Consider the following 27,113-nt stretch of genomic DNA (forward strand, 5'->3'; position numbering starts at 1 on the left):
GGCCGGTCGGGAAGCGCCGCCAATGGCGGCCCGCTTTCGCCGCGGCGAGGAGGGAAGTAGGCGGGTTGGCGCAGGCGCGCTGAAGGCTCCGGCCACTACCGGAGCGTAAACAAGGCGCCGCTGAGAGGGATGAGGAGGCGGCCGGCGGAGCCGAGCGGGGCCGGGAGCCGTCGAGGCTGACAGGCCTCTTTCCGCTGCCCTCCCGCCGGCCGGGGACGGGGGGGCGCCGCCGCCGCCGCCGCCAGGGAGAGCCATGAACTTGGCCAGTCAGAGCGGCGAGGCCGGCGCCGGCCAACTGCTCTTCGCCAACTTCAACCAGGACAACACGTAAGGCCAGAGGGGGGAGGGGGCGTGGCCCAGAGAGAACGCGGGGGGGAGCGGAAGGAGGGGGGAGACGAAGGTTCGAAAACTCGGGAGGATCCCCCACCTGGAGCCCCGGTACTGCGCGTGCGCGTGGTTGAGTTGCTATACCTGAGATCCTGCACGCATTGCTGCTATTGTTATTACTATTATTATTATTATTATTATTATTATTATTATTATTATTATTATTATTTATTGTTTGAATTTATATACCGCCCTATACCTATAGGTTTCTGGACGGTTCACAAAAAAGATCGCAATACAGTATATAAAATCAAAATAAAAACAATAACCCAATAACACCCCCTCCCCCCAGAAAGAGCCACATTTTAAAAAGGTATATGGTGTCAGTCAGGTCAACCAAAGGCCTGGTTAAAAAGGAATGTTTTTGCCCGGCGCCTAAAGGTGCATGATGAAGGCGCCAGGCTGACTCCCCTGGGGAGAGCATTCCACAGACATGGGTTGGCAGTGACAGCAGATATGTCCTATGCTTATGGTAATACGTTAAAAGGTAAAGGTACCCCTGCCCGTACGGGCCAGTCTTGACAGACTCTAGGGTTGTGCGCCCATCTCACTCAAGAGGCCAGGGGCCAGCGCTGTCCGGAGACACTTCCGGGTCACGTGGCCAGCGTGACAAGCTGCATCTGGCGAGCCAGAGCCGCACACGGAAACGCCGTTTACCTTCCCGCTAGTAAGCGGTCCCTATTTATCTACTTGCACCCGGGAGTGCTTTCGAACTGCTAGGTTGGCAGGCGCTGGGACCGAACAACAGGAGTGCACCCCGCCCCGGGGATTCGAACCGCCGACCTTTCGATCGGCAAGCCCTAGGCGCTGAGGCTTTTACCCACAGCGCCACCCGCGTCCCTATGGTAATATGTTATATCTTGTTAATTATGCTGTTTTAAATGTGCAGTGTATATTCCTTTGAAAGAGGGAGAGTTTGGAGAAGAAATGTCCCTAAATGAGGCGGGGGGTGGGAGGAAGAGAAGGCACGCACACCCAGGATTTATTCGTTTCTTCGTTTATTTTTATTGCTTTCTTCCTTTTTTAAAAAATCCAAGGAGATCAAGCCAGGTGTATTATGGTTCCCACTGCCTTTCCTTTTTATCCTCACAACACCCCTGGGAAGTAGAATTGCAGGGACGCTGAGGATCATCTAGTTTAACCCGCTGCAATGCAGGTATTCGCATGGGCTTTTGGGGGATTGAACCTGCGACCTTGGTGTTATCAGCACCAGGCTCTAACCAACTGAGCTATCTAGTTGTGAGTAGGTTAGACAAAGAGAGGGGGGCAGTTGGCTGTCTTCCAAGGTCGCTCCCAGTGAGCTTCATGGCTGAATGAGGATTCGTACCCACTCTTTCCCAGGTTCTGGTCTGATCCTGTATTTATTATTATTATTATTTATTCATTTAATCTATATCCCACCTTTTTCTCAATGGAGCTCAAGGTGGCAACATTCGTAGTTCTCCCTCTCCCCACTTAATCCCCACAACAGCCCTGTGAGGTAGTTCAGGCTGAGAGGCAGTTGACTGGCTTCCATGGTCACACCCAGCCAGCTTCATGACTGGGGATTTGAGCCCCGGTTTCTCCCATGTCCTGGACCAGTGCTCAACCATTGCACCAGTGTTCCTATGCAGTGTTCATATTTTGAGTGAAGAATTCACATGGTATATTGGATTTTGTAATCATTGCCTTCAAAGTTGGCTGCTGCTGGTTCCATATTTACCAGCTAGCTTCCCCTACTTGATTCTCTCCAGATGTTTTGGACTGCAAGTCCCATTGGCCAACATCTGGAGGCCACCAGGTAGAGGGGAAGGCTGATCTAGCATAATGAAGAGTTCTGGATAACTCCTTTCTTTTCTTTTAAAGGAGGTTGCTGTGTCTTGCCTGGAAGATTCAGATTATCTTTTTTAATGTGTGTTAAAATCCTAGCCTTACAGATAAATGTTGTGGTTTGCCATGGAGGTTAATAATTTTAATGTTCATATGGTATGTTGTTAGGTTTGTGTCTCTTTCTCTGCCTTTTTAATTTCTTTTTACATGTTGCTGTGTTACTTTCATACAAGTATATTGCTCCCTTTCTTAACTTTTGCTTAGTAACATTCTGATGGTTGGATGCAAATAAATCCGAATCTGGCCAATTCTGTGAGCGACTAGGAGTTTGCCAAGTTATTCAGATGGCCACTGTTTTATTTAGGGATCTCAGGTGGGTGAGAGATAACCACTGCCAAGCTGTTCATGCTGTTGCCAAACCTGCCTTGTTAATTGGTCACTGTAGCTATGTTGTAATTGTCCCTGTATGTCCTCTTTTCTTTTCATTTCCCTCTGAACTTACTTAACTACCTTTCCCAACCATGTGTTGGGGGGTGGGGGTGCGCGCACACACAGTTGTGTGTACTTGCCAGTTCAGGATTGCAATTCATACATCTGACAAGATGAACAAAAGTAAAAAAAAGGTAAAGGACCCCTGACAGTTTACGGTATATATTGGTTAGCATTGTAAGATACCGCAAGTCTCGTTTTTGTTTTTTGCTGCAACAGACTTAACACGCTACCTGTCTGGAAGGTGTATGTGCTGCAAGATGCTTGTGTTTTTAAAACAGGTTCTTGGCAGGGACATATTTAACTTGCAATTCCTTCTCCATCGTGGAGGTGCTTTGATGAGGGTTAGAACCTCGAATCATCACACACACCCTTCTTCCTGAGCTTAGAACACCTTGAGGGTTGGGAAAAGTAGGACTTACTGCTGAGTAAGCATGCACCATATCTGCAGTTCTAGGCACGCTTGCTTAGAAGCAAGTTGCTGGGGATCATAAGAGGGAGACTGCTAAATCTCCAGTGTGTCTCACTGAAGAAGGCTTCGGGAAGGCGTTGGTGGAGAAAAGATCACGACTGATGGCCTGGGCAGGTGGAGAACGAGGGATTGGTAGTGGTGAAGTGGAACTCTTTTCTTGATGCCTGCAGTGAGAGCAAATCCCATAGAACCCATTGGGTTCTAGAAGAAGAAGAGTTTGGATTTGATATCCCGCCTTTCACTCCCCTTCAGGAGTCTCAAAGCGGCTAACATTCTCCTTTCCCTTCCTCCCCCACAACAAACACTCTGTGAGGTGAGTGGGGCTGAGAGATTTCACAGAAGTGTGACTGGCCCAAGGTCACCCAGCAGCTGCATGTGGAGGAGCGGAGACGCGAACCCGGTTCCCCAGATTATGAGACTACCGCTCTTAACCACTACACCACACTTCAGAAAGAATGAAAGGACAAGTCTGTGCCTCGAACTTACAATATAGAGGATAACACAAGGGCCACTGTGGTGTAGTGGTTAAAGTTTTTGGCTGGGAGGGACTGGGGAGAGCCAAGTTTAAAGCCCCACTTGGCTATAGAGCTTACCAGGTGGCATCAAGTCAGTCACTACCTCTTAATCTTATCTCACAGGATTGTTGTAAGGATAAAAGTATGCGGGGCGGGGGGGGAGCAAACTGTGTATGTTGCCTTGTGCTCCTTGGAGAAAAGCTGGGTTGTAAACTAATAATTCTCAGAGGAAGGGTAGGCAGAATATACCATGTTGCACTTACGCATACCTAGGTTCAGTTTAATTGCAGTATGAAAACTTCACTGGGAAGGCTTTGAGGAGGGGTTTGAAGTCCTTGGCAAGCACTTCAGGCACAGTTCTGAGGAATCCCAATTTGGATTCAGCTGCAATCCCCAAAGCACCCTTCCTTGGGCATATGAAACTGCTTTTTATGCTGAGTCAGAGGTTTGATCCATTTAGCCCTGACTTGTCTACTCTTGGCAGTCTTGTGTTAGGGCCTGGGGGTGGGGTCCCAGGCTTGTTGGACTTCCCCACAAATCCCATGAGTGTGTGGCCTAGAATATGCCCTGCGCTCTCCTACTGCTGCACCGGGTAAGGGATGTGGGGGTGGGTGTCGCAGGGGGCAAGCCTTTTCTGTTTCAGAGCAGCCTCTCTGATCCACTCCCTGAGAAACTTACATTAAACTTCCCAGGAACGTCAGGGTTTCCTGGAACATAGTATGAAGGCCTTTGGTATGAACAGTGTAAGAGATGCTCTGTCCTTTTCAAGGCAACCTTTGCCAACCTGGGGCCCTCCAGATGTTTTTGGACTGCAGTAGAGTTATCACACCTCTCTTGTGTGGACAGTGCTCAAACATTAGGTGCATTGAAGTCAGTGGACACCCAATAGTTTTTCCTGGAAGACACCCACTGCCCTGATGCAATTAGCCTTCGGGGGGAGAGAGGGCCCTAATGTTTACTCAGAAGTAAGCCCTGCTTTGTTAATGAACCTTACCCTGTAATTCTAAGCAACTGACTTTGGAGTAAGTCAGGAATGGGACATCTGTGGCTTTCCAGGTGTTGCTGGTCCACAGCTCCCATTGGCCATGCTACCTAAGGCTGATGGGAGTCTGACTGCAACAACATCTGGAGGGCCACATCCCTGCTGTAAATCAAGCTCTTATTCTTTGCATATATAAATTTGGTATAACCACCCCCAAATCAAAGTGTGTGTGTGTGTGTGTGTGTGTGTGTGTCCGGGTCTCCCCTTTCCCTCTCCTTGTCCCCAAATTTGTGGCTTTGTGGGCCAGATGGCCTGGTGTTGGTGTGGGACTTCCTATAATGGGAGCAAAAGCAAGCTGAAACACTGCAGAGTTCTTGCCTCTCACACTGGGCTCACACTGAAGTGCATGGGAAAGAAGTCGGAGTGTGTAGTCAGAGTGCGAGGGTTTTGAAATGCTTAAGAGGCAATTGATGGGGCAGTGATAAATAGGCCATTTTGCAGGGAGGAGCATCACCCGTGGGAAGTGAATAAGAGGAAATGATCAGGAGAGCTGTGCCGTTGGGCTGTTTTTGGAATGACTGCTTCCTTTGTGTACAAGGGAAGCCACACAAAATTCCTTTCCTTGATGCTGGGTGACTCACTGAGATCGAAGGGCCCAAAGGTCTAGGAGCCTGATCCTTTCCTCAAAAGCTTGGCTCTCTTGACTCCGTCCCACCACAGCCCTTCCACAAATAGGCTTGCATAGTCTGGCCAGTGTATGAAATTCTTTAGTCAGTGTGTGTAATAGAAAACCGCTCTCCCTGTGAAAGAAAGTGATCTGAGTTCATATCCCTAGAGAGAAGTAAATTCTTCAGCCCAGTACAATGATATTAAATATAGTATGATCACACCTTGCATGCAATTAACTTGTGTGATTTCAACCTTGCATGACTGAAAACCAGCTGGTTGAGATCTTGCAGATAGATTGCACACATGGGTTCTGGTATATGTGTTTTTGCATAGTTGCACCATCTTAACCCCTTTCACAAAACACACTAGTACTGTAGATAAAATTAAATTACAGAAAGTGTAAGTGACAAAACTTGGGAATTTTAGCACTATGGTGTGGACTTATTTAAATAAAAGCACTGAATTTAGGATTAGGCAGAGCTCTACCCCCCCCCCCTTTTCATTGCAGGAATGTGAAACTAGACCTTCCTGTTGTGGTACAGAGGTTTGTGGATATCATTTGCTGTAGGTTCACACTGAAATAAAAGTGTGTGGAGTGAAAGAATTGATTTCTGTGATTATTGTTGATAAATTCCCCAGCAGTGAGTACATCTTGAGCAACAATAAAAAGAAGGGTTTTGATATGAAGAACAGTGTTCTGTTTCAGGTGGATATAGGGGTTATCTTGAAAGAAATGTTGTGGTCTCTTGTTCTTACATTGTACTCTGGTCTTGTATGCAGAATGCCACAGTTCCACTTATCACATTAATAATAATAATATATTTGAGGCTTAGTGGGACACGGGTGGCGCTGTGGGTTAAACCACAGAGCCTAGGACTTGCTGATCAGAAGGTCGGTGGTTCGAATCCCCGCGATGGGGTGAGCTCCCGTTGTTCGGTCCCTGCTCCTGCCAGCCTAGCAGTTCGAAAGCACGCCAAAGTGCAAGTAGATAAATAGGTACTGCTCCGGCGGGAAGGTAAACGGCGTTTGTGTGCGCTGCCCTGGTTCGCCAGAAGCGGCTTAGTCATGCTGGCCACATGACCCGGAAGCTGTACGCCGGCTTCCTCGGCCAATAAAGCGAGATGAGCGCCGCAACCCCAGAGTCTGTCACGACTGGACCTAATGGTCAGGCGTCCCTTTACCTTTACCTTTATTTGAGGCTTGTCAGATATGATTAGTGTATGTTTTTTAAAATGAGAACCTCAATATTTACCAACCAGAGCTAGGTGCAAAGGATGTTCAGTTAGAACAGGATACTTCTGAGCACTTTCTGAGCCCAGGAATTTGTATTTAGTACCAGAACTGAACTGGACCAAACTCAGTCCTTTCACCTATAAGTCTTCTCATGGTTTGCTTTCTTCAGGTCAGCAGCCTAATTAGGTGGGGAAAGTTGCTGTCATTTAAAACATTGGGAGTCTTGCCCACCTGCGACAAATTACCCAGAGATCTGCCAGCAGATCCTGAGCCTCCTCCTCATGCGCAGAGTGCCTGCTGTTGAGAGACTTGTGTAAGATGCTCAAAGGAAGTGTTTTGCAACCACACTGTGTGTTTTGTCTTCTGACAAGTGTAGTCTTAATTATTTACAACCACATATCACAGCATGTTAGTAATCGATCTTTGGTGGTGTTTGGAAGGATAATGGCACAGGGAGATGCTCTTTATCTTTCAAGCCAGGTCTTCCAATCAGACCTCAGAATGGGGGCTGGGTGTTGCATGAACAATTTTCCCCTCCCCCTGTTTCATTTTCTCTTCGTAGCTGCTGTTCTCGCAGGCAGTACGATGGCATTGCTAACTCAGAGATCCTAAGGAGGGGCGGGGAGAGATGGAAAGTGGGCAGAATTATACCATGAACACCAGAATCTCTAGTCCTTTAGGACAGGGATGTCTTACTAGTCGATCGCGATCTACTGGTTGATTGTGGGGTGTCCCTGGTCGATCGAAGCTCTACAACTCTGGTCAATCCAACGGGTAGATCACTGCCAGTTTTTTATAGTGGGAGTAGATTGCAGTCTCTTGGAAGTTGGACGTGCCTGCTTTAGGAGAAGGCCGTAGCAAGATGTTTGCCTCGATCCCCCTAGGTACATACTTGTAGAGGGAAGTTCACATCCCTAACAGGACAGGGAACAGGACGTGCGAACGTGAGCTACAGACTGGGTTGAATGTGCATCCTCTTGGTCAAATAGGGAAGGGCCACAGCTGAATGGCAGAGCATCTTTTTTGCATGCAGAAGGTCCCTCGCTCAATCCCAGTGGCATCTCCTGGGAGGCATTCCTGCCAGAAACCCTGCAGAGTCACTGCCAGTCAGTGGAGACAGTACTGAGCGAGACAGACCCGAAGGTCTGACATAGTGTGAAGCAGCTTTCAGTGATAGGTTCAGCCTTTGGTTGGGGAGCAGGGGCAAGGCCGGGGTTCTGTCCTCCCCCTCCCCCCCAAAAAAAGAATCCCCTCCACATTTTGTCGTGTCAACAAGTGGGCTATATATGGATTGAGGCAGTTGTGCTTTTGTCACATTGTGTACACAACACCTTCTGGATTCCACCTTCCATTCCCCTTTTTTTGCTGCAGAAAACACTTACATTGTTATGTCTATTTGAATTACCTGTCAAAACAACATGCAGCTGTTTTGTGTGACCTTCAGTGCAAGAAAATGCACAGGCACGCCACGTTGAAGTGAGTGATTTCCCCGGCATGTAATAAAAATGACACAGTGCTTCTCTGCTTGCTATCCCCAGCTTCTAAATGACAGGATTATCGCTGATCCACTTGGCTCTCCAAAAATCAGGCCTTTTTGCTAGGTCATCAGCACAACAGCTTGTTGTGGGGTTTGGTCATTTGATTTAGCGTCTGATACAATTGACAATGGGCAGTGCAAGTTGCACAAACCTCAGAACAACAAATGCCTTAAAAATAAAGGCTTTCGCTACATGGCGCACATTACAACTAAGCATTTCAGCTTCCCCAAAGAGTTGTGTCTCTTAAGGGGAAATGAACTGTCATGTGATTTGTGTTCATGTGTCAGTTATTTGGTCTGGTCAATATCTAACTCTCTTGAGGACATGTCTTAGCAATAACTTTGGAAAAAGAAAGCACTTAGATTTCTCCCCCTCCCCAGGCCACTCAAAGAGAAACAGTTTGCCCCATGCCAGGAATGCAGTATGCAAAGAAAGCACTATCTTACGGGTGCAAACAAATCACACAGCCATTATCAATATGCACATAGTTCTGTGCTCTGCTCTTACTGCTCCTTGCAGCATGCTCTTTTGGAACCTTGTTCTGCATTTATTTCTGCAGTAAGGCAAATAAAGAAAAGAATGGGGCTGCTATTTTGGTTTTGCAAGCAGCCACGTACCTGGATGATGAAATTGGTGAGCACGTGATGATCCAGGACAAACTGTGAAGCTGAACGCGCTTGTGAGAGAGCTTGGGGTGCTCTGTTGCAATCTTTGCCAACCTGGTGCCCTCTGGTAATTTGGGCATGACTCTCACCAGCCCCAGTGAGCACAGCCACTTTCACTGGGGCTGATATAGTCCAATACTTCCGGGAGGGCATCAGGTTGGTGGAGGTTGCTGCTTGGTTTTCTGTGTGAAACGGCAAGTTTGTTCCGTTCCCATGCTTCATTGACCTCATGTCTTGCTTTGCAGGTCCTTAGCTGTTGGCAGCAAATCAGGTTACAAATTCTTCTCCCTTTCTTCTGTGGATAAACTGGAGCAGATCTATGAATGCAGTAAGTGTATATTTTAATTCCCCTTCTACCCCAGCCCATGCCCCCTTCCATCTTTATGTTGTGGTCACATTTTGGACTGAGCAGATAGTTTCTCCTCCAATTGACTGCCCCCTGCTCTAGTAGCCTTAGTTACCTAATTGACTTGATCCCTGGGCTTGCCCTCCTAGCTGCAAGGACAGCGGCCAGCTCCTTGACCCCAAACATCCGAGCTTGTATGTTTGGTATTTTTCTGGAGCTTCTTTCTAAAAAGTTCTTTTTGCATCTCTTATTCCAGAAGCCTCCAAAGCAAAAGAGGGAGAGAGAGATGTTTGGGCCACCTAAAATGGGAGTCTCTAGCCCCAGCACATGCAAGATCTTCAGCAGTGTGTTGCTGACTGCAGGCAGAAATCCAGTTGGTGCTGGCTGCTGGGGGCAGCTGCTGTTGCACTGCTGGCAAGCAGCGAACCTGTCCTACAGGGTTGTGGTTCATGACTTCAGTGAGAGATAATAAACCACAAGTGGTATATTGGGGTCCCTGTGGCAGCTCTGCCACTTCCAAGAAGATGATGCATCTGTGGTTAATGGGGGTCAACGGTGGCTTGCTTCTGCCCCACTCTGCACCTTCATTAAAAAAAAAAAATTCGACTTGGTCTCAACATGGGTTCAGCAGATTCTTCATTCTGCATTCCCATGATCTGCAGTTGGTCCATTTACATGCTGCCCTAGCCCCATGTGAACAGCTCAACATCCCTGGGTCCTAACTCCCCCTTTCCTGGCACAAATGTGTTCCTAGCTTGTGTCCATGTGACTCAACCACCAGACCCAGCCTTTCTCTAACTGGGAGGTCTCATTTGCCTTTTAACAACTCACGTCATGCTTTGCATCAAACCAGAAGAAATGTGACTCTTGAGTTACGGTGTTTGCGATGTGTGTCTTGAGTTCTTCCTGGCTTGGAAGCTTTGATTCTGAACAGAGGGTGGAGGGGAGTATCTGTTCCCCTCTGTCCCCTCTTGCCACATTTTGGGTGTCTTATGCTGTTTGCTCCCCCAATGTGTTTTTGACATTACCCCCCCCCCCCATTTTCAGCACAAAGAGGGTATCTGGCTGTACGGTGTGGCCTTGGCTGGAGCATTGGTATCTTTTCACATTACCAAGCATTTTATGTAGTTGTGCAGGAATACGAGATGAATCACGCTCAGCTTTTTGAACATTGGTGCAAAGGTACCCAAGTTCAAGGATAGCTTTGTAATTTACATGGGAAAACACGTTTGCCGTTTGTACACAAATGTTTTCCCAGAGCAAGCGCAAACCGTGACAACATACGGGCATATACATGTACCTAAGAGACATGGTTGTACCACAGCCTGCAACGTGTGTGTTGTGCAGAAAACAAACTTGTCACACAAAAGTGTGGTACTGTCCTAAAGGACAAAATCCCTGCGTGGTGCCGTTGTTTGTGTTTCACTCTGCTGGGTAAATTGGGTGTGTTTCGCCTCATTCGATGGGCAGGCATTGATTAGGACTTGATGAGCCGCCCCCCCCCCCAAACTCACACCTCTGCTTAGTGTGGGGAAATCCACCCACTAAATCACACAAGTACAGTTTGTCTTCTTTTTTTCATTTTTGCTGAGCTTTTGGAGCAGATTATCTGAAAGGAGTGAATTGCCCTTGGTAACGGAAATGGCGCTTGCTTGATAGACCCAGTAGATGAACCAGAACCCCTTCAGGCTTTAACTTCTGGCAGTTTTCCTAGTTGGCAAATGTCAACCGTTGCACTGCTTGATACAGTTAAGATTTATACTAATGGTTTTGGCCAGGAAGCCTCTGTAGCTGCTTGAAATCTGTTCCATGGCACATGCTTTTAGCAGGCTCTTTATTTACAGCTTGCTCATCTTCAGCAAGCAGAAGGTTGGGCTCCCTCCCGTTCTGTTGTCTTCCCCCACTTAGCAGCTTTGCTCTTCCTGCTGTAATATTAAGGTCTATTTACAGCCAGCCTAGCCTCAGATATGTCAATCTATTGATCTTCAGGGAAGAGCAAAGCTCTAGCCAGCTGCAGTTTAGTCAAGCACCTGCATGTTCTCACCCAGTTCAGTCTCTCTCCCTCAAACCCTGTTCCTCTTTAAATAGAAAAATAAGGTAATTGTGACCATACGTGCCTAAAGTTTTGGATGGGAGATCTTTAGGAGCAATCTTAACACCTTGATCCTAGGCACACTTTCTTGAGAGTATGTCCCATTTGATTTCCATGGAGTTTCTTTGTAAGTGTACACACTAGCAATCTGATATGAGTGTTTTAGGGTTAGCCCTCTTGTCAGCAAATGGTTTTCAGATTTGCCTTCCCTCAGGGAATCCTTTGCATATAGACTTGCCATCTGATCAGCCATTGTCCATGCCACAGAGGATTCTAATGGGTTTAAGTTACAGGAGGATGGATTTCGGTTGAATATTAGGAGAATCTTCTTGACGGTGAGAGTAGCTGAACAGTGGAACCAATTTCTTAAAGCAGGGGGTAGGCTTCTCTTTCCTGGAGAGCCATATCCTGGGGATGCTCAAGCTTTGGAGTTCTGCATCAGGATGAGATGCCTTACAGGCCACCTGACTTTTTTTTTGCGGGAGGAGGGGATGACTCTGGAGGATGTAGGGCCACAGCCAGGCTTACTGGGCATCTCCATTGTGAATGGATAGGGTGACACAGAACATGCTCTACTCCCCAGCAACTGCAAATTGCAAAGTTCTTTCAGCAAAGCTTATCAAAAATGACTACAGTGGTACCTCTGGTTATGTACTTAATTCGTTCTGTAGGTCAGTTCTTAACCTGAAACTGTTCTTAACCTGAAGCACCACTTTAGCTAATGGGGCCTCCTGCTGCTGCCGTACCACTGGAGCACGATTTCTGTTCTTATCCTGAAGCAAAGTTCTTAACCTGAGGTACTATTTCTGGGTTAGCGGAGTCTGTAACCTGAAGTGTATGTAACCTGAGGTACCACTCTATACCCTCAAAAGGTTCCAGGAAACCCTAAGGTTCACCTGAATACAGTTTTGAAACCGCAGCGTCTCCAGACACATTAAGAAGGGGGTATGACTCTTAATTACTGTATTTTGAGTCGGGTTGCACCTTTGCTTTTGCTGGTTCTGGGGTGGGAGGTGCAGGCAGATGAGGCAGGAGAACAGGGCAGGTCAGCAGCAAGAGGAGTGAATTGAAATTCTGATTTGATTTGTGAACAGCTCCTTTGTACACCTTCATCCTTCATTTTGTCAACTTTTTCCTACACCTCTCCTTTCCACCCCTGCAGCTGACACAGAAGATGTGTGCATTGTGGAGAGGCTCTTTTCCAGTAGCTTGGTGGCCATAGTGAGCCTCAAAGCCCCCCGCAAGCTGAAAGTTTGCCACTTCAAGAAGGGGACAGAGATTTGCAACTACAGCTATTCCAATACAATCCTGGCTGTCAAGCTTAACAGGCAGGTGAGTCGTGATGCTTTTGCGTCATCTCAGGCTTCTTTTGTTTTTCATTCACATTTAGTATTTTATTGATTTGGTTAAGCAGAGTTCAGATCCCCACTTGGTCATGAAGCTCCCTGGGTGACCCTGGGCCAGTCACTTGCTCTCAGTCTACCCTACCTCGCAGGGTTGTTGTGAGGATAAAATAGGGAGGAGAACTATGTCAGGCACCTTGAACTCCTTGGAGGAAAGGCAGGATACAAACCACAGCAACAAGAGAAAAGGGCAACCGTAACAAAAAGAAAGAAAACAAAGAATCAGAAATGTAAAGCATAAAGGACAAAAGGCCTCTTTATTTGTGGTCAGCCCAGTGTCTAGGAATAAGTTTGAAACTGTGGTTGCAAGTGGCTGGGTTTTGTGGCACTGGTTCTTTCTAACAGTAGAAGGGACAACAAAACTTCTTTTTCTGGACACACTTATGCTGCTGACAGGGGCCTCTTGCGACTTGAACGCTTCTCCTTGCACCAAACAAAGAAAAAACTATATATCTCATAGAAAGCTAACCTATAAGAGCAATATTATATGCTAGTTTTCTGTGTACAGTGAAGACAGGAAAATAGGAGTTGACCCTGTTTCTGGACTCAGCTGCTGCAGGTAGGGGCTCATGCAGATGAATTTCCTCCTGTCCCTGTGACATGCTCATACCGGCCATGCATAGCTTCATTAAGTGATTTTTGTGGCATCAGAGGCATTGGAAAGCGGGGGGGGGGGGAGATTCTTGGGTAAAATTTCCCTGGAGGCAGGTTTTGCTTGCTGATAGCAACCAGGCAAGTGCCTGTTTCCCAGGCCTCCATTCTCAGACTTGAACATAGCACCACTAGCTCTAGCTTAACAGGGTGACTGGTGAGTAGTCAGTCACTTATCCAATCCAATAAATAATGATCATGGAATTTTTGTTGGAATCTTGCTTAGTATTTTGTCCCTTGATGGACTGCAAGAAATTCTAATGAACCCTTATTTATTTTGAGCACAGATATTTTTGTTGTGCAGGGCGAGGTGATAATTGCACTTCCTTCTGTCCCAGAACACAAACACACATTGCCTGTAGGGCGAAGAGCAGTCAGGATCTTTCTTGAATTGAGGTCAGGATCAGGTGAGGCCTCCTAATAACAGGTGATCACAATTGCCTCGCCTAAGTTGTGGGAAAGGAGGCTTTGCCTTGCGCTTCTAAATCAATATAATCCAGGCTGGCAGATTTTAAAACTGCCTTCACTAGTCGCTAACTTTCTTCCCTAGGAAACTTCACTCTGAAGGTTTTACGCTGCTTCAGGATTTTCTCTTCATTCTCTTCCCTCTCCTTTTTTTATTTCCCTCCTCAGCGATTGATCGTGTGCTTAGAAGAGTCTCTGTACATACATAACATCCGGGACATGAAGGTGTTGCATACCATCAGGGAGACGCCCCCCAACCCCGCAGGTAAAGGAGACCATTCTCCATTTCCCACACATAATCTTTGACACAGTGAAAGCACCACCCAGCTGTAATTCTGCTAGGAGGGTAGCTCAGTCAAGAATTAAATGTGTGTTTGTATAGTCGACCCTCCTGGTTGCATATTCTTCAAGGGGCATATGACTACAGCATATGACTACAGACATAAATGCGCTGGTTTTCTCCCTGTTGTCCTTCTCCTGGCAGGTGTTTGCTCCAACAGGCCTTGGGGAACTGACTTTTTAAAGGAAAAGGCTGTGTGGTTTTTAGCTTTTTGTATTTTACCTGTGCTGTTCGTGCGAACCGCCTTGAGTCCCAACCACAAGGCCACCTTAAAATGCTCCCTGTCACCCACAGGAACTCCAAACCCTGTCCTGCAAGCCTCAGTGACGGCTGCTTTCCCTTCCCAATCCTCCTTGACGTGTTTGTAGCCTGAGGCAATGCCCCCCTTTTCTCTCTGTCCCTAGGCTTGTGTGCGCTGTCCATAAACAACGACAACTGCTACCTGGCCTACCCAGGCAGTGCCACTATTGGGGAAGTCCAGGTCTTTGACACCATCAATCTGGTGAGGTTCCACAAGCATCTTTCCTGCTCCTGTGCCCAAGGAGATCTTCCCTGTTTGGTGCTGGCTGCGCCTGTGCTAAGCTCTTGTGCCCCTTTTTTCTTCTTCTGCAGAGAGCTGCTAACATGATCCCTGCTCATGACAGTCCTTTGGCTGCGCTAGCTTTTGATGCGAGCGGCACAAAACTGGCCACGGCGTCAGAAAAGGTGAGGGCCTGATACACTGACTTCTGTTTTGAACGGGAACAAAGGCAGCATTTCTGTGTGGGCTTTTTGAAAGAGTGAGTTGAAGTGCCCAGAAGCCTCCTGCAGTATTTCTGCTTGGGAATAATCCAAAATGTCAGCACAAACCTCTCACCCTCCAACTTAGGACTTGAGCCGCTGTTTCAGCTATGAACACCCTGTCATGCTAAGCTGTGCGTTGGTTCTTTTTATCAGGTGGGGTTCTGCCCGCCTTTTAAAGTATAGCTGTATTGTCAGGGCTTTTCCTGCAGTGGCACCATGTTATTCCTGATGAGCATTCTCACAGATCCTGGCAGGAAATCTCTCCCGTTTGCCCTGTCCCACCCCACAGCAGGTACAGTGCTGTATCTTGGAATTAACTCTGTGATGTGGTAGTGACATTGATGACAGTCCTACACTTTCCAAGCTTGCTCATCCTCTCAAATTAAGGTTACCAGGTGTCCCCCTTTCCCGGGGACAGTCCCCAAATTTACAAATCATTACCCTGACAAAATCCACTGAATTCAACTGAAGTTGAAAAGTGTCCCCGGATTCATTGAAAAAAATCTGATAACCTTATCTCAAATCACACCTTGAAATGTATTTGATTCAGCCTTCCAGGATACTTCATTTCTGTGATTCCAACTCAATTTATTGTCCTGAGTCCAAAGTGCTCCATAACCAGTCCTGCACATTCAAGGTTTGTGTGCGTCTTGGGCAGGAAGCCCCACCTTCCATTGCCACAGAGCAAACTCTTACAGAACGAACAAGTCTTCCTCAAAGCAAGCAGCATGTGATCTGGTGGGGACAGGGGCTTCTAGGGTAAAACTCATTTGTCGTCCCAAGTCTCTGCTGGCAATGAATACCAGCCTGTTCTTAATCTGTTTGCTTTTAATTTACTTTTTTGTTTTTAATTCCATTGGTGTTGGTTTTATGGCAATCCTTAAGTTGCGCTGTGCACAGCTGTAGTCTTATAAATAAAAGACAGTGTGAATGTGTTCTGCATGGAGGTTTTAAACCCCAGTGGACACGGCCAAGGATCTAAAAATTGCTCTTTCGACCCCAGCCATTTTGGTTCCTCCCAGTATAACCGGGGTGGAGAACCTCTGGGCTGTGAGTCAAAGGTGGCTTACCAGACTTCCCCATTTTGCTTGACAGGCCATTGTGGAGAAGCCACACACCTCTGTACCTGGTGTCAAAGGTGATGGTGCAGGAGGGGCGGGGCTGGGACTTCAAGGGGACACTCCGGAGCTGCAAGTGGGCTCTGGATTGTTCCTTCTGTTGGAACATGGCAGGAGCAGGCCTTGCTCAAGGAGGAGGAAACTGTTTCCATTAAATTGAAACTGCTGTTTGAAGCCTTCCCAGCCCCTTCTCCCATTTCCCTCTCCAACATTGGGGACGAAAAGGAGAAGCGTAGGGAGGCATCCAGAGCGCAGGAAACCCCTTGCCACTGTGGTTTCCATGCTTGGGAACCCCGCACAAGAGAATTTTGACAGGCTGGCAGGTTGACCTGCCATCAGAGTTGGCCCACAGGGTGGAGACAGCCAAAGATCTCTCTCCCAGAGCTAGATAGGTTCAGCCCCTCTGCTCTCGAACTATATTGAGACTCTGCAGCAGCTATTTTAAATTGAACATTGAAGTCTTTGTTTCTCACCTCCTTTTTCCCCACAGGGGACGGTGATCCGGGTATTTTCCATTCCAGAGGGACAGAAACTCTTTGAATTCCGAAGGGGTGTGAAGAGGTGAAGTAAAATGCTCAGTCTCAGAAACTTGCTCTTTGCAGGAGGTCCCCCCCCCCCCTCCTCAGCAGTTGAACCTGTGTCATAGGTAGCTGTGTTTCTTCATGGCGGGGGGAATCCAAAATCTGCAGAAGTTGAGCCATAAAACAGTAGATAAGAAAACAGTAAAACAATAAACCATTAGGCTAAAAGCAAAGGAAACAAAATGACAACTAAAAATATAAACATAGGGTCAGAAGATGGCTAAAACCTAATTAAAAGCTTAATTGAAGACGGGAGGTTTTGGCTAGTCTGCTACCTCCGTCGCCATTTTGGCTCATACCGCCAGCATATCTGGGACGTAGAATTACAATGCCACATGGGCAAAATGATCAAACACCCAGCAATAAGGGACCATGGGAGAGGTTTCTCTCCAGCTAATTATCTGTCAGGTCTTCAGGTACCCAAATACAGACGGTCTTTTACTCTCGCCAGATTCAACGTTCTCCCTTCTGCCTTACTTCAGGGCAGATTTGAGGGTAAACCATATACAGCACGGGTCTGCCCTTGTGGCTCGTTGGAAGTTGAAACTGCTCTACACGTACTATTATTACGTTGCCGTCTTTATGAGGATATACGTTTGACTTTTATTACACCTGTTTTGCAAAAGTCCAGGAAAGTATCGGAACTCCATAGATTAAAGCTACTGCTAGAGGACAAGAAGCCCAAGACTACATTAAATGTAGCCAAATTCTGTGTGTCTGCAATTAATCGCAGGAAGCAAGTGGTAGTCCATAATGACCAAACCCCTAAATGTTAACTACAGGGAGCACGCTAATAATTAATTTTAATTTTTATATTTAAATCCTTGTTATATTCATATTGTCCTCTGTATCTCTGTTTTTTTTTTATGATCTGCGATATTGTGTGTGTTGTGACTGGTCTGTGACCGTATTAATAAATTCATTCAAAATCTGCAGAAGGGCGAAAGCTTTGTTTTGCAGCAGGAAGCAGTGAGCAAGTTTTCGGGTGCCTCAGAATTCCCCAGCAGTTAAATGGGTGGGACCCTAACTAGGCCACTGTAGAATGTGGAGCAGTTGCCTCTGTCTAGCTGCCACCTCTTCTTCCTCCAGTTGGGATGTGGAAACTGACCGGCCGTTTTCTTTTCTGCTTATTCCCTCCAGGTGTGTGAGCATCTCCTCTTTGGCCTTCAGCATGGACGGCATGTTTCTGTCTGCATCCAGTAACACAGAGACAGTGCACATTTTCAAATTAGAAACTGTGAAAGAGAAGTAAGGAAACCTTTCTTTCCATAGCTGCCCACTTATATCCAGGGTGGGCTGAAAACCACCTCTGATCTCTCAGGCTAAGGGCTTTCAGTGTGGCTTGGAAGGGGCAGATTTGCCGTGTTCCTCTCTTGTTTCAGAATATTCTCCCCAGCCACTATTCATCAGGCCCCTAGGTTAAATAGGGCTTGTGTCCAACTAATCTAGGCATGTTCAAAGTCCGTTTCAGGGGCCTAATCCGGCCTGCCGGTCAATTTAATCTGGCCCGCGTGGCAAGGATTGAAGCTCAACAACTTCAATCCTAAAAAAAGCTGAACAACTTTGTGGGGAAATTGTAAAAATAGCTCAGCAACTTTGGTTGCCCTCACGCATGTTCACTTCATCAAATCTGGCCCTCTTTGAAAAAAGTTTGGGCACCCCTGAACTAATCCATACCAAGAGTAGACCCATTTAAATCAGTTGTCTTAGGTTTGTCACATTCATTGATTTCAGTGGGTCTGTTCTGAGCATGACTGAGTGGTAGGTAGGTCATAATAGTGGTAGCTTTTTAGGAGCCAGTTTAAAGCTAAAAAAATTCCCAAACTTTTGACGTGCTGACTCTAGGGTTACTTGCTTTTTGCTTATATATTGTCCTGGATAGATGAGCTTTTCTTCCTTGTTCAGAATCATTACTAGCTGTTGTGAGCATTTGCAGAGCTCTATATTTGTTAGGAAAGCAGGATACAGTGGTACCCCGCAAGACGAACGCCTCGCAAGACGGAAAACCCGCTAGACGAAAGGGTTTTCCGTTTTGGAGGCGCTTCGCAAAACGAATTTCCCTATGGGCTTGCTTCGCAAGACGACAGCCCATAGGGAAATCTCCGGGACAGCGGGGAAGCGCAGCGCGTCTTCCCCACTGTCCTCGGACCTCCTCCCGCCGCCGGACATCGGAACGAAGCTCCGATGTCCGGCGGGGGGGGAACGTCTCCTCCCGCCGCCGGACATCGGAACGAAGCTCCGATGTCCGGCGGGGGGGGGAACGTCTCCTCCCTCCAACGGACATCGGAACGAAGCTCCGATGTCCGGCGGGGGGGGGGAACGTCTCCTCCCTCCAACGGACATCGGAACGAAGCTCCGATGTCCGGCGGGGGGGGGGACGTCTCCTCCCTCCAACGGACATCGGAACGAAGCTCCGATGTCCGGCGGGGGGGGGGAACGTCTCCTCCCTCCAACGGACATCGGAACGAAGCTCCGATGTCCGGCGGGGGGGGGGACGTCTCCTCCCTCCAACGGACATCGGAACGAAGCTCCGATGTCCGGCGGGGGGGGGGAAACGTCTCCTCCCTCCAACGGACATCGGAACGAAGCTCCGATGTCCGGCGGGGGGGGGGGACGTCTCCTCCCTCCAACGGACATCGGAACGAAGCTCCGATGTCCGGCGGGGGGGGGGAACGTCTCCTCCCTCCAACGGACATCGGAACGAAGCTCCAATGCCGGGCGGGGGGGGGAACGCCTCCTCCCGCAGCCCGGCATCGGATGGCTGTCCTGAAGACTTGGGGTGGGAGGAGGGTTTTCCTTCCCACCGCCAACATTCAGAATGCTGTTCTGAATGTTGGCGGTGGGGAGGAAAAACCCTCCTCCCACGCAAGCCCCGGGAACAGAGGAGAAGCGCTGCGCGCCTTCCCCTCTGTTCCCGTACCTGTCCTGAAGGCTTGCGGTGCGGAGAAAAGCCCTTCTCCGCACCGCCAGCCTGGCAAGCGGTTTCCCTAGGAACGCATTAATTGATTTTCAATGCATTCCTATGGGAAACCGTGCTTCGCAAGACGAAAAACTCGCAAGAAGAAAGAACTTGCGGAACGAATTAATTTCGTCTTGCGAGGCACCACTGTATAATAATCACTTTTGATAAATATTTGCCTTGGTGTAGAATCAGGGTGGAACTGGGCTGTTAAGGCAGTGTGCACACACAACAACCAATGATACTGTTTCTTTAAAATTTGTGCTGCTTGTTGACGTAAATATAGGATAATTTTTAAGGCCACATTGTTTCGAAGCAAAAACCCAATGCAAGCAGTGCTCTAGTAAACCATATAGTGAAGAGAGAACATGAAAGAAAAGGTTTTAAAAATAAATAAATAAATCTGTCTTTGGAAATAAAGTAAAGCTAGATCCATCTGCATCTCCAGAGGCAGAACGGGGAGAGTCCCATCTTTTCTGTAGAGGCCAGTCTATTTCCCAAATGCAATGGAAGACTTGTGCTAATGTCTTGAAAGAGCAGCTTAAACTTAGAGGAAGTTATGCTTCTGCCTGTGGCTGTAAGCCAAGACATACTCAAATATGGCAGAATTGTTCTTGTGATATATTAAGTGGTGCAAGTGTAATTTCCACTCTACTTCCTTGCTTCCAGACCTCAGGAAGAGCCCACGACTTGGACGGGTTACTTTGGGAAAGTCCTGATGGTCTCCACAAACTACCTGCCTGCCCAGGTGACAGAAATGTTCAACCAAGGCCGAGCTTTTGCCACCGTCCGCCTCCCTTTCTGTGGGCACAAAAACATCTGTGCATTGGCCACGTAAGTACGGGAGCGTTGGGTGGGGAGGGGACTTCTCCCCACATCTTTCACAAGCACCCTAAAGGTAGAGGTGGAAAAGGGTGGCAACGTGACCTTCTGAACCTATCTGGGTTGGTTTGTTTTTAATAATCATACTGCATTTGAATAATGCACAAAACCCAGGTTCCTTTGTGCACAATAGTGAGGCCTGTGAGGCTTGATTGATCAGCTGACAGCAAAGTCCTGTGCATGTTTAAAAAGGTAAAGGGTAAATGGACCCTTGACCATTAGGTCCAGTCACGGACGACTCTGGGGTTGCGACGCTCACCTCGCTTTATTGGCCGAGGGAGCCGGCGTACAGCTTCCGGGTCATGTGGCCAGCATGACTAAGCTGCTTCTGGCGAACCAGAGCAGCACACGGAAACGCCGTTTACCTTCCCGCTAGAGTGGTACCTATTTATCTACTTGCACTTTGACGTGCTTTCGAACTGCCAGGTTGGCAGGAGCAGGGACCGAGTAACGGGAGCTCATCCCGTTGCAGGGATTCGAACCGCCGACCTTCTGATCGGCAAACCCTAGGCTCTGTGGTTTAACCCACAGTGCCACCCGCGTCCCCCTGTGCATGTTTACTCTGAAGTAACTCCCATTCGGTGCAGCTGGACTTACACTGATCTTTGTAATGTGAACTTAGCTGCTGGGAGGAAAGCAGCAACTTTAAAAACCACACACATAGTTAAATCTTACATAGTAAGATTTTTAAACTTGACTAGGATTTACTTGCAGAATCCAGAAGATCCCTCGGCTGCTGGTAGGAGCTGCAGATGGGTACCTGTACATGTACAACCTGGACCCCCAGGAGGGAGGTGAATGCACCCTGATGAAACAGCACAAGTAAGTCTCCTGTCCTGCTTTCTCCTTGTGAGATGCTCCCATTCTTTTGTTTTGAGATGTTCCGTTTCAGAGCTAGGGTGAAGCATTGCCTTCATATACAGTGGTGCCTCGCAAGACGAAAAGAATCCGTTCTGTGATTCTCTTCGTCTAGCGGTTTATTCGTCTTGCGAAGCAAGCCCATTGATGGATTAGCGCTATTAGCGGCTTTTAGCGGCTTTTAGCGGCTTATCTGCTGATCGGATCAGCTGATAAGCGGCTTACCGGCTTAGAAAAGGGGGGAAGGGAAAAAAAACAGCAGGAACTCGCAAGACGTTGTCGTCTTGCGAAGCAAGCCCATAGGAAATTCGTTTTGCGAAGCACCTCCAAAACGGAAAACTCTTTCGTCTAGCGAGTTTTCCGTCTTGCGAGGCATTCGTCCTGCGGGGCACCACTGTAGGTGGCTGTGGTAGCCATAGTTAGTTCTAATGCACAGTTTGCTACCATAGTTGTTTTAATTCTGTCACATATTTTTACACCACCCTTCATCAAAGAAAGGTGTCAGGGCAGTGTACAGCATATGTAAAACCGTAACGCAGAACAGTAGGCCCAATGCCCTACAACAATTTTAAAAAGTTAGCACAAGGCTGAGCAAAATATACTGTCCTGAGTTGGGAGGGGTCAGCCTGGATGATGCCCTGAGTCCTTTCCAGTTTTGGGGATCCTATATCTGTGGCGGTAGAAGGCATGAGAGCAAGGTTGCCAAACCAGTCCCTTTTTCTAAGCCAGTGGTGTCCAAACTTTTTTCAAAGAGGGCCAGATTTGATGAAGTGAAGGGCAGTGAGGGCTGACCAAAGGGACAGACTTTAGGCCCTCGAAACAGACTTTGGACATGCCTGTTCAAAGCAATGGCTTTGGGTGACCCGTTAAACATAACTTGCATAGCCACATAACCAAAGAACGTGCCATCGAGCAAATGGGTGGGCTTTTCACCTGCCCTCCTTTAGCTGCTAGGTAGGAGAGTCATAGCCAGAGTAGTGTGTATGAGCTGAGCCAGAAGCAGGCTGGAAGCTGGACACACAGAGAGCCACTTTCTCTGTGCTGGATCCAAAGCTGCGACTGATGAAGGAGACAGATCTGTTGGGGCGTTAGTGCGGTGAGCCCCTCCATCTTAGGCTCAGGTTGTACAGGTTGTTAATACCTGGCGAGTATTAACCGCTTTCAATTTTAACCTGAGGATTGTCATTTGTCCAGTTTTAACTTTAATTTTAATTTCTTTGAATTAATTTTGGGTTGCATTTGAATCGATTGATTGCTTGTTTTTATGCATATTGCAGATGTGAGCCGCTCTGAGCCTGGCTCCGGCTGGGGAGGGCAGATACAAATAAAAATTTACTATTATTATTATGCGTGTATGAAACCATAAAGCGAACACAGTCTTTCTTTCTAAGGATTGCATTGGTCACCGTTCGCTCTCTGGTTCTTCCCATAGGCTGGATGGCAGCATGGAGCCAGGCAATGAAATCCTAGAATCTGCATCGCACGACCGGCCGCTAGTAGCACAGACGTACAGCACTGCTGTGACTAAAGGTACTTACGTGCCTTCTTCGCCTACAAGGCACGGTAAGGATGGGACCAGGGTGGCTGAGTGAGGAGCCTGCAAGGGGGGTGCCCACAGAGGCAAGTTCCACATGGTCTTCCCCATAGGGCATGACTTGCCTTCCTCGCCCCTTGGGAGAGGAAGACCACCCTGGTCAAGAAGGCTGCATGAGCCACTCGGCCTGGTCCTTTCGTTACTCCACTCCTTGTCAGAGGCAAGAAGTCAGACATCGCATCCCCCTTTATTATGAATAAAGTGTTGACAAAGCTTGAATGTTATGTAGAAATGGTAATCCAGTCTTTGGGGGATGGGCTGTAATTTAGTGGTAGGAGGATCCCAGGTTCAATCCCTGGCAACATCTCCAGGTTGGGCTGGGAAAGTCCCCCTGCCTGGAACCTCGGAGAGCAGCTGCCAGTCTGTGTGGACTACACTGGGCTAGATGGACCAACCGTCTGACTTAGTATAAGGCAGCTTCCTTCGTTGGTTCCTCTCTCTCTCTCTCTTTCTCCCTTTCTTCCTTGTATTGTTATGGTAATAAATGTATTGAAATGAAATGGGGCACAGGAATACCCAAGCCAATTGACCATTTTAAAAAGCACTCATTCCCCCCCACTTGCACTTCAAAGTGCTGCTTTCTCGGGAAGCTGCCACCCCGCAAGGCTTGTCAGGAACTTGGGGTTGCGCTGCACCAAGGGTACTTCAGTCCCTTTGGGTCTCTGGGTGGCGAGGAGAAGAGGCTATTGACCCCTGAAGCCACCTCTGCCCCATCCTGTGTTCTGCCTTCAGTCTCCGTCTTGGCCATACCCGCCCCTAGCCAGTAAGGGGCACCTACTGTGGCCAAACTGCCTGGGTGTCACCGTGGACAGTCAAGCCTTTTTGATTACCTGGGTCTCTTGAGATTAGCACTTGAGGCTGCCATCCTAGGCATATTTGCTAGGAATTAAATTGAGTTTCCCTCTGAGCAAGCGTGCTTACAGATAGAAAGTCCACATCTGCGTCTGTATTTATGTATAAATAAACTTTCATTGAGTGGTACTCCAGAAAACAAAGTTTGGTAGCTGAGGCAGAATATATTCGCCTATCTCTAGCCTGTAATGAGGTTGAATGGTTCAGACAACTTTTCAGTGATCTACATCAAATTTTTCCAGAAATTGTAACCATATTTGAGGATAATCAATCATGTATAAATATGACTGAATCAGAAAAATGTAGACCTAAAACAACACTTAGATATCTGCCATGCCCATGTGAAAGATTGCATTTGAAAAGGGTGAATGAATCCCAGGTATTGTTCCACTGAGTTTATGTTTGCAGACATTTTTACAAAGCCTTTGACTTCCCTTTCCCCCTCCTGCATGCCAAGAGATCTTGAAGTATCTGTCTTTGGGTTGATGCTGTGAAAATGCGGTGTGTAATTCCCTAGTGTAACCTTTGCCAACCTACTGCCCGCCTGGTTACTGTAGGCTCTCCCTGTCTGTGTGTGGCTTCCAAAACCTTGCACTTTTCATTCGTCTTCCAGCCTATACCGAGGACTTGGGTGCGGTTGGTGGCGCTTGCCTGGAAGAGGACGCCAGCACCCTGCGGCTGGACGAAGACAGCGAGCACCCCCCGATGATCCTTCGGACGGACTGAACTTTGACCTGTGAACTCCACTCCTGAAGCCGAGGACGCAGGCCTGACCCCTCTGGAGGATTATTGTGTCTGTGCTGCTACGAACCTTGACCTGGGCTGAGAGCAAGAGGGAGGACGGCGGAAGACTCTGAAGTCATTTTAAAACAAACACACACACAAACCATTGTAGTCGTAATGCTGATTTGATGCCATGGAGGTGGGGGTGGGGTGGGGGGGAAATATATGGTTTCACTTCAGTGGCTTTTAAATCCTGCTTTACCTTTTAGCTGTGAGGATATATGCATATATATTTTTCGTCGTTGTTCCTGTTGCCAAAACCTGCTCTCTCTGTGCATCCTTCGGCACCTCCTAGCTTTGCATGCTGCCTTGTGCCAAGCAAGCAGATCACTTCATAACGAAGAAGTTTGCCGAGTTCTGGGGTTATCTCTCTCTCTCTCTTTTTTTTAGAAGACAAATACATGTACATAAATAACACTTGGCATCCGTGAAGGGAGGAGCAGCAAAGTTTGCTTCTGGGTGCTTTGACTTCTTCCAGTGCTCTTCAGCCTTACCATCCCCAGATGTGGATGGACTACCACTTCCATTGTCCACAGCCAGCTTGACCCGATGGTCATGGATGATGGGGCTTCTAGTCCCTCCACATCTGGGTGCCCAAGGATTTGAAGGACATTGGCTTATTCTACCCGGACAAAGGTTCCAGGTAGTTTCTTGCGCATGGGCTTTCGGTTGCAACTCCTAGAAACATGCAGCGATCTCTCTCTATTTTTCTTTTCTTGGGTTCTTCCCATCACACAACCTCCCCCCTCCTGTCCAGCTTCACAGTTTATTCCCTCCTTTCTTCCCCACCTCCTTCTCTCCTCCTTTTTCCCTGGACCATTTTGTTAATTAAAAACTCCTTCTAAATGCTGCCTTGCTTGTGGGACTGTTGTGTTCTCTTCCGCAGAGGGGATGGTGTGCCTCTGCTATCGCTTCTTCCTCTCTTTGGGGACGTGAAATTGAGAGAGTGACCAATGCAGGCTGGGCATTCTTTGGGAGCAGGGGAATCTTCTCCCTTCTGTTCTGTCTTTGTCCGAAAGTAGGGTCAGTGTGTTCCAGTTTCAGAGGTGTTGGCCAGTTAACTCAGAAAGCATCTTCATCCTTTGGCCCTTCACGTCCATCTGCTCATCTTGCTTCAATCCTTGCAAAGCCTTGCATCTTCCTTCAGCTGGAGCTCCCTTCACAATCTGTCAGCCCTGCTCTCATGACTTCTCCCTCTCCCGCGCCACCTTCAGCTGGCCAATATTTGAACTTTCCCCGAGTTCCTCCAAGGCGAAGTGACATGCAGAGCCGCTGTCGAAATCCGCCGCCCTGTTCCTGGTACTCTCCATCTGCCTTCACACCCTGCACTGTGGTACCACTTCAGTCAGTCATGGCTTCCCCCAACAGAATCCAGGGAGCTATAGTTTGTTAAGGGTGCTGAGAGTTGTTAGGAAACCCCCTTACAGAGGTACAATTCCCCAATGGTTGCACCACTCTGAGAATTGCAGGTCTGCGAGGGGAGGGGGTGGTCTCCTAGGACCTTAAACCACAGCTCCCAGAATGCTTTGAGGGAAGCCATGCCTGTTCTGAGTGGTATTGTAGCGTTTTAAATGCATGGTGTGAATGTGGCCTCACTCTGCAGCCCATAGTGGGGCTTGGGAGATGGATAGCATGGGGTACCGAAACATGGGGCAACTTCTACCATGCAGCACTGGAGAAGGGAGTGCTTGTTTCCGTTTCCAGGGTTGGCCCTGTGATCCCTCATGTAGTTGTGACTCCAGTCAAGGACCCCAAACCTCCATTTGTGGCAGCACACCTGAGCTACAGCTCATGCACCTGTGTCTCAGTTTTCATCCCAGACCTCTCAACCTCCAATTCTTTATGTAATCTCCCACCTCCCAGCCGCTGGAACAGCAGTTCCTGCGTCAGGAGGAGGGGCAGGTTTTCGTGGAACTGCAGGGACTCGCGAGGAAGTGACCAAAGCTGGGCAAAACTGCTGCCCTCTTTTACAGAGCTGTAATGTGCCTTTTTTGGTTCTTAACCTTCCAGTTTGTTTTTGATGAGCAGCAATGTGTGTGTGTGTGTGGGTGTGTGCGTGCAAACCCTTAGGGTGTGAACCTCTTGTTTTCCTTAGATTGTCAGCCAGCTTTCTTTTTTCTTTTTCGATTAAATTATTACTCACTCTCCCTTTTTTGTGGCGTTCTCTTCCAGGCAACGAAAGAATCGTGAAACCCAATACGATGGCACTCTCAAGGAAGGGAAAATGAGTTTGCCTCAAGGGGGGGAGGGAAAACATGCCCATGGGTTTCTCCCTCCAACGGGGGCTCGCTTCCCTCCCAAACTGCATTCCAGGCTCAGTTCAGGCAAGAAAGAATGCTCTTTGTAAAACCGAGCGAGCACCCAGGGCATTTTGCTGCCCAGGTCTTTATCCCACCCAGCAATACTTAAGCAGAAACTAATATGAGACAATGCTTTGTAATGACCTTTTAATATAGATAGATAGATAGATAGATAGATAGATAGATAGATAGATAGATATAGATAGATAGGCTTGATTAATGGGGGGTGGGGAATGCTTCAAATCTAGCAACATTTAGTAGTGTGCTTTTGTACCTCCCAGCATCTAGCAGTTTCTCGTTGTGCCACTAGATGGTAAACCTCTCCTGGTTTTTTTTGGGGGGGGGGG

General features: G+C 47.9%; 1 protein-coding gene across 2 annotated transcripts; it reads left to right on the forward strand.

Moving 5' to 3' along the window:
• Positions 1-26,613, forward strand: WIPI2 (WD repeat domain, phosphoinositide interacting 2). 2 transcript variants are annotated; one of them, XM_081169627.1, is made up of 12 exons: positions 1-327; positions 9,005-9,087; positions 12,360-12,529; positions 13,885-13,981; positions 14,461-14,558; positions 14,669-14,761; positions 16,448-16,518; positions 17,679-17,786; positions 20,167-20,331; positions 21,094-21,201; positions 22,670-22,767; positions 24,297-26,613. In XM_081169627.1, exons 1-12 carry the CDS (start codon positions 254-256, stop codon positions 24,407-24,409), a joined length of 1,278 nt encoding a protein of 425 aa, XP_081025753.1. In that variant the 5' UTR covers positions 1-253; the 3' UTR covers positions 24,410-26,613. The 2 variants fall into 2 exon arrangements, with proteins under 2 accessions (XP_081025753.1, XP_081025752.1); XM_081169626.1 differs by having other exon boundaries at positions 3-327; positions 22,670-22,800.
• Positions 26,614-27,113: the final 500 nt, after the last annotated feature.

The sequence above is a fragment of the Podarcis bocagei genome (assembly GCF_964188305.1).
Source record: "Podarcis bocagei genome assembly, chromosome: 14".
Taxonomy (NCBI): Eukaryota; Metazoa; Chordata; class Lepidosauria; order Squamata; family Lacertidae; genus Podarcis; species Podarcis bocagei.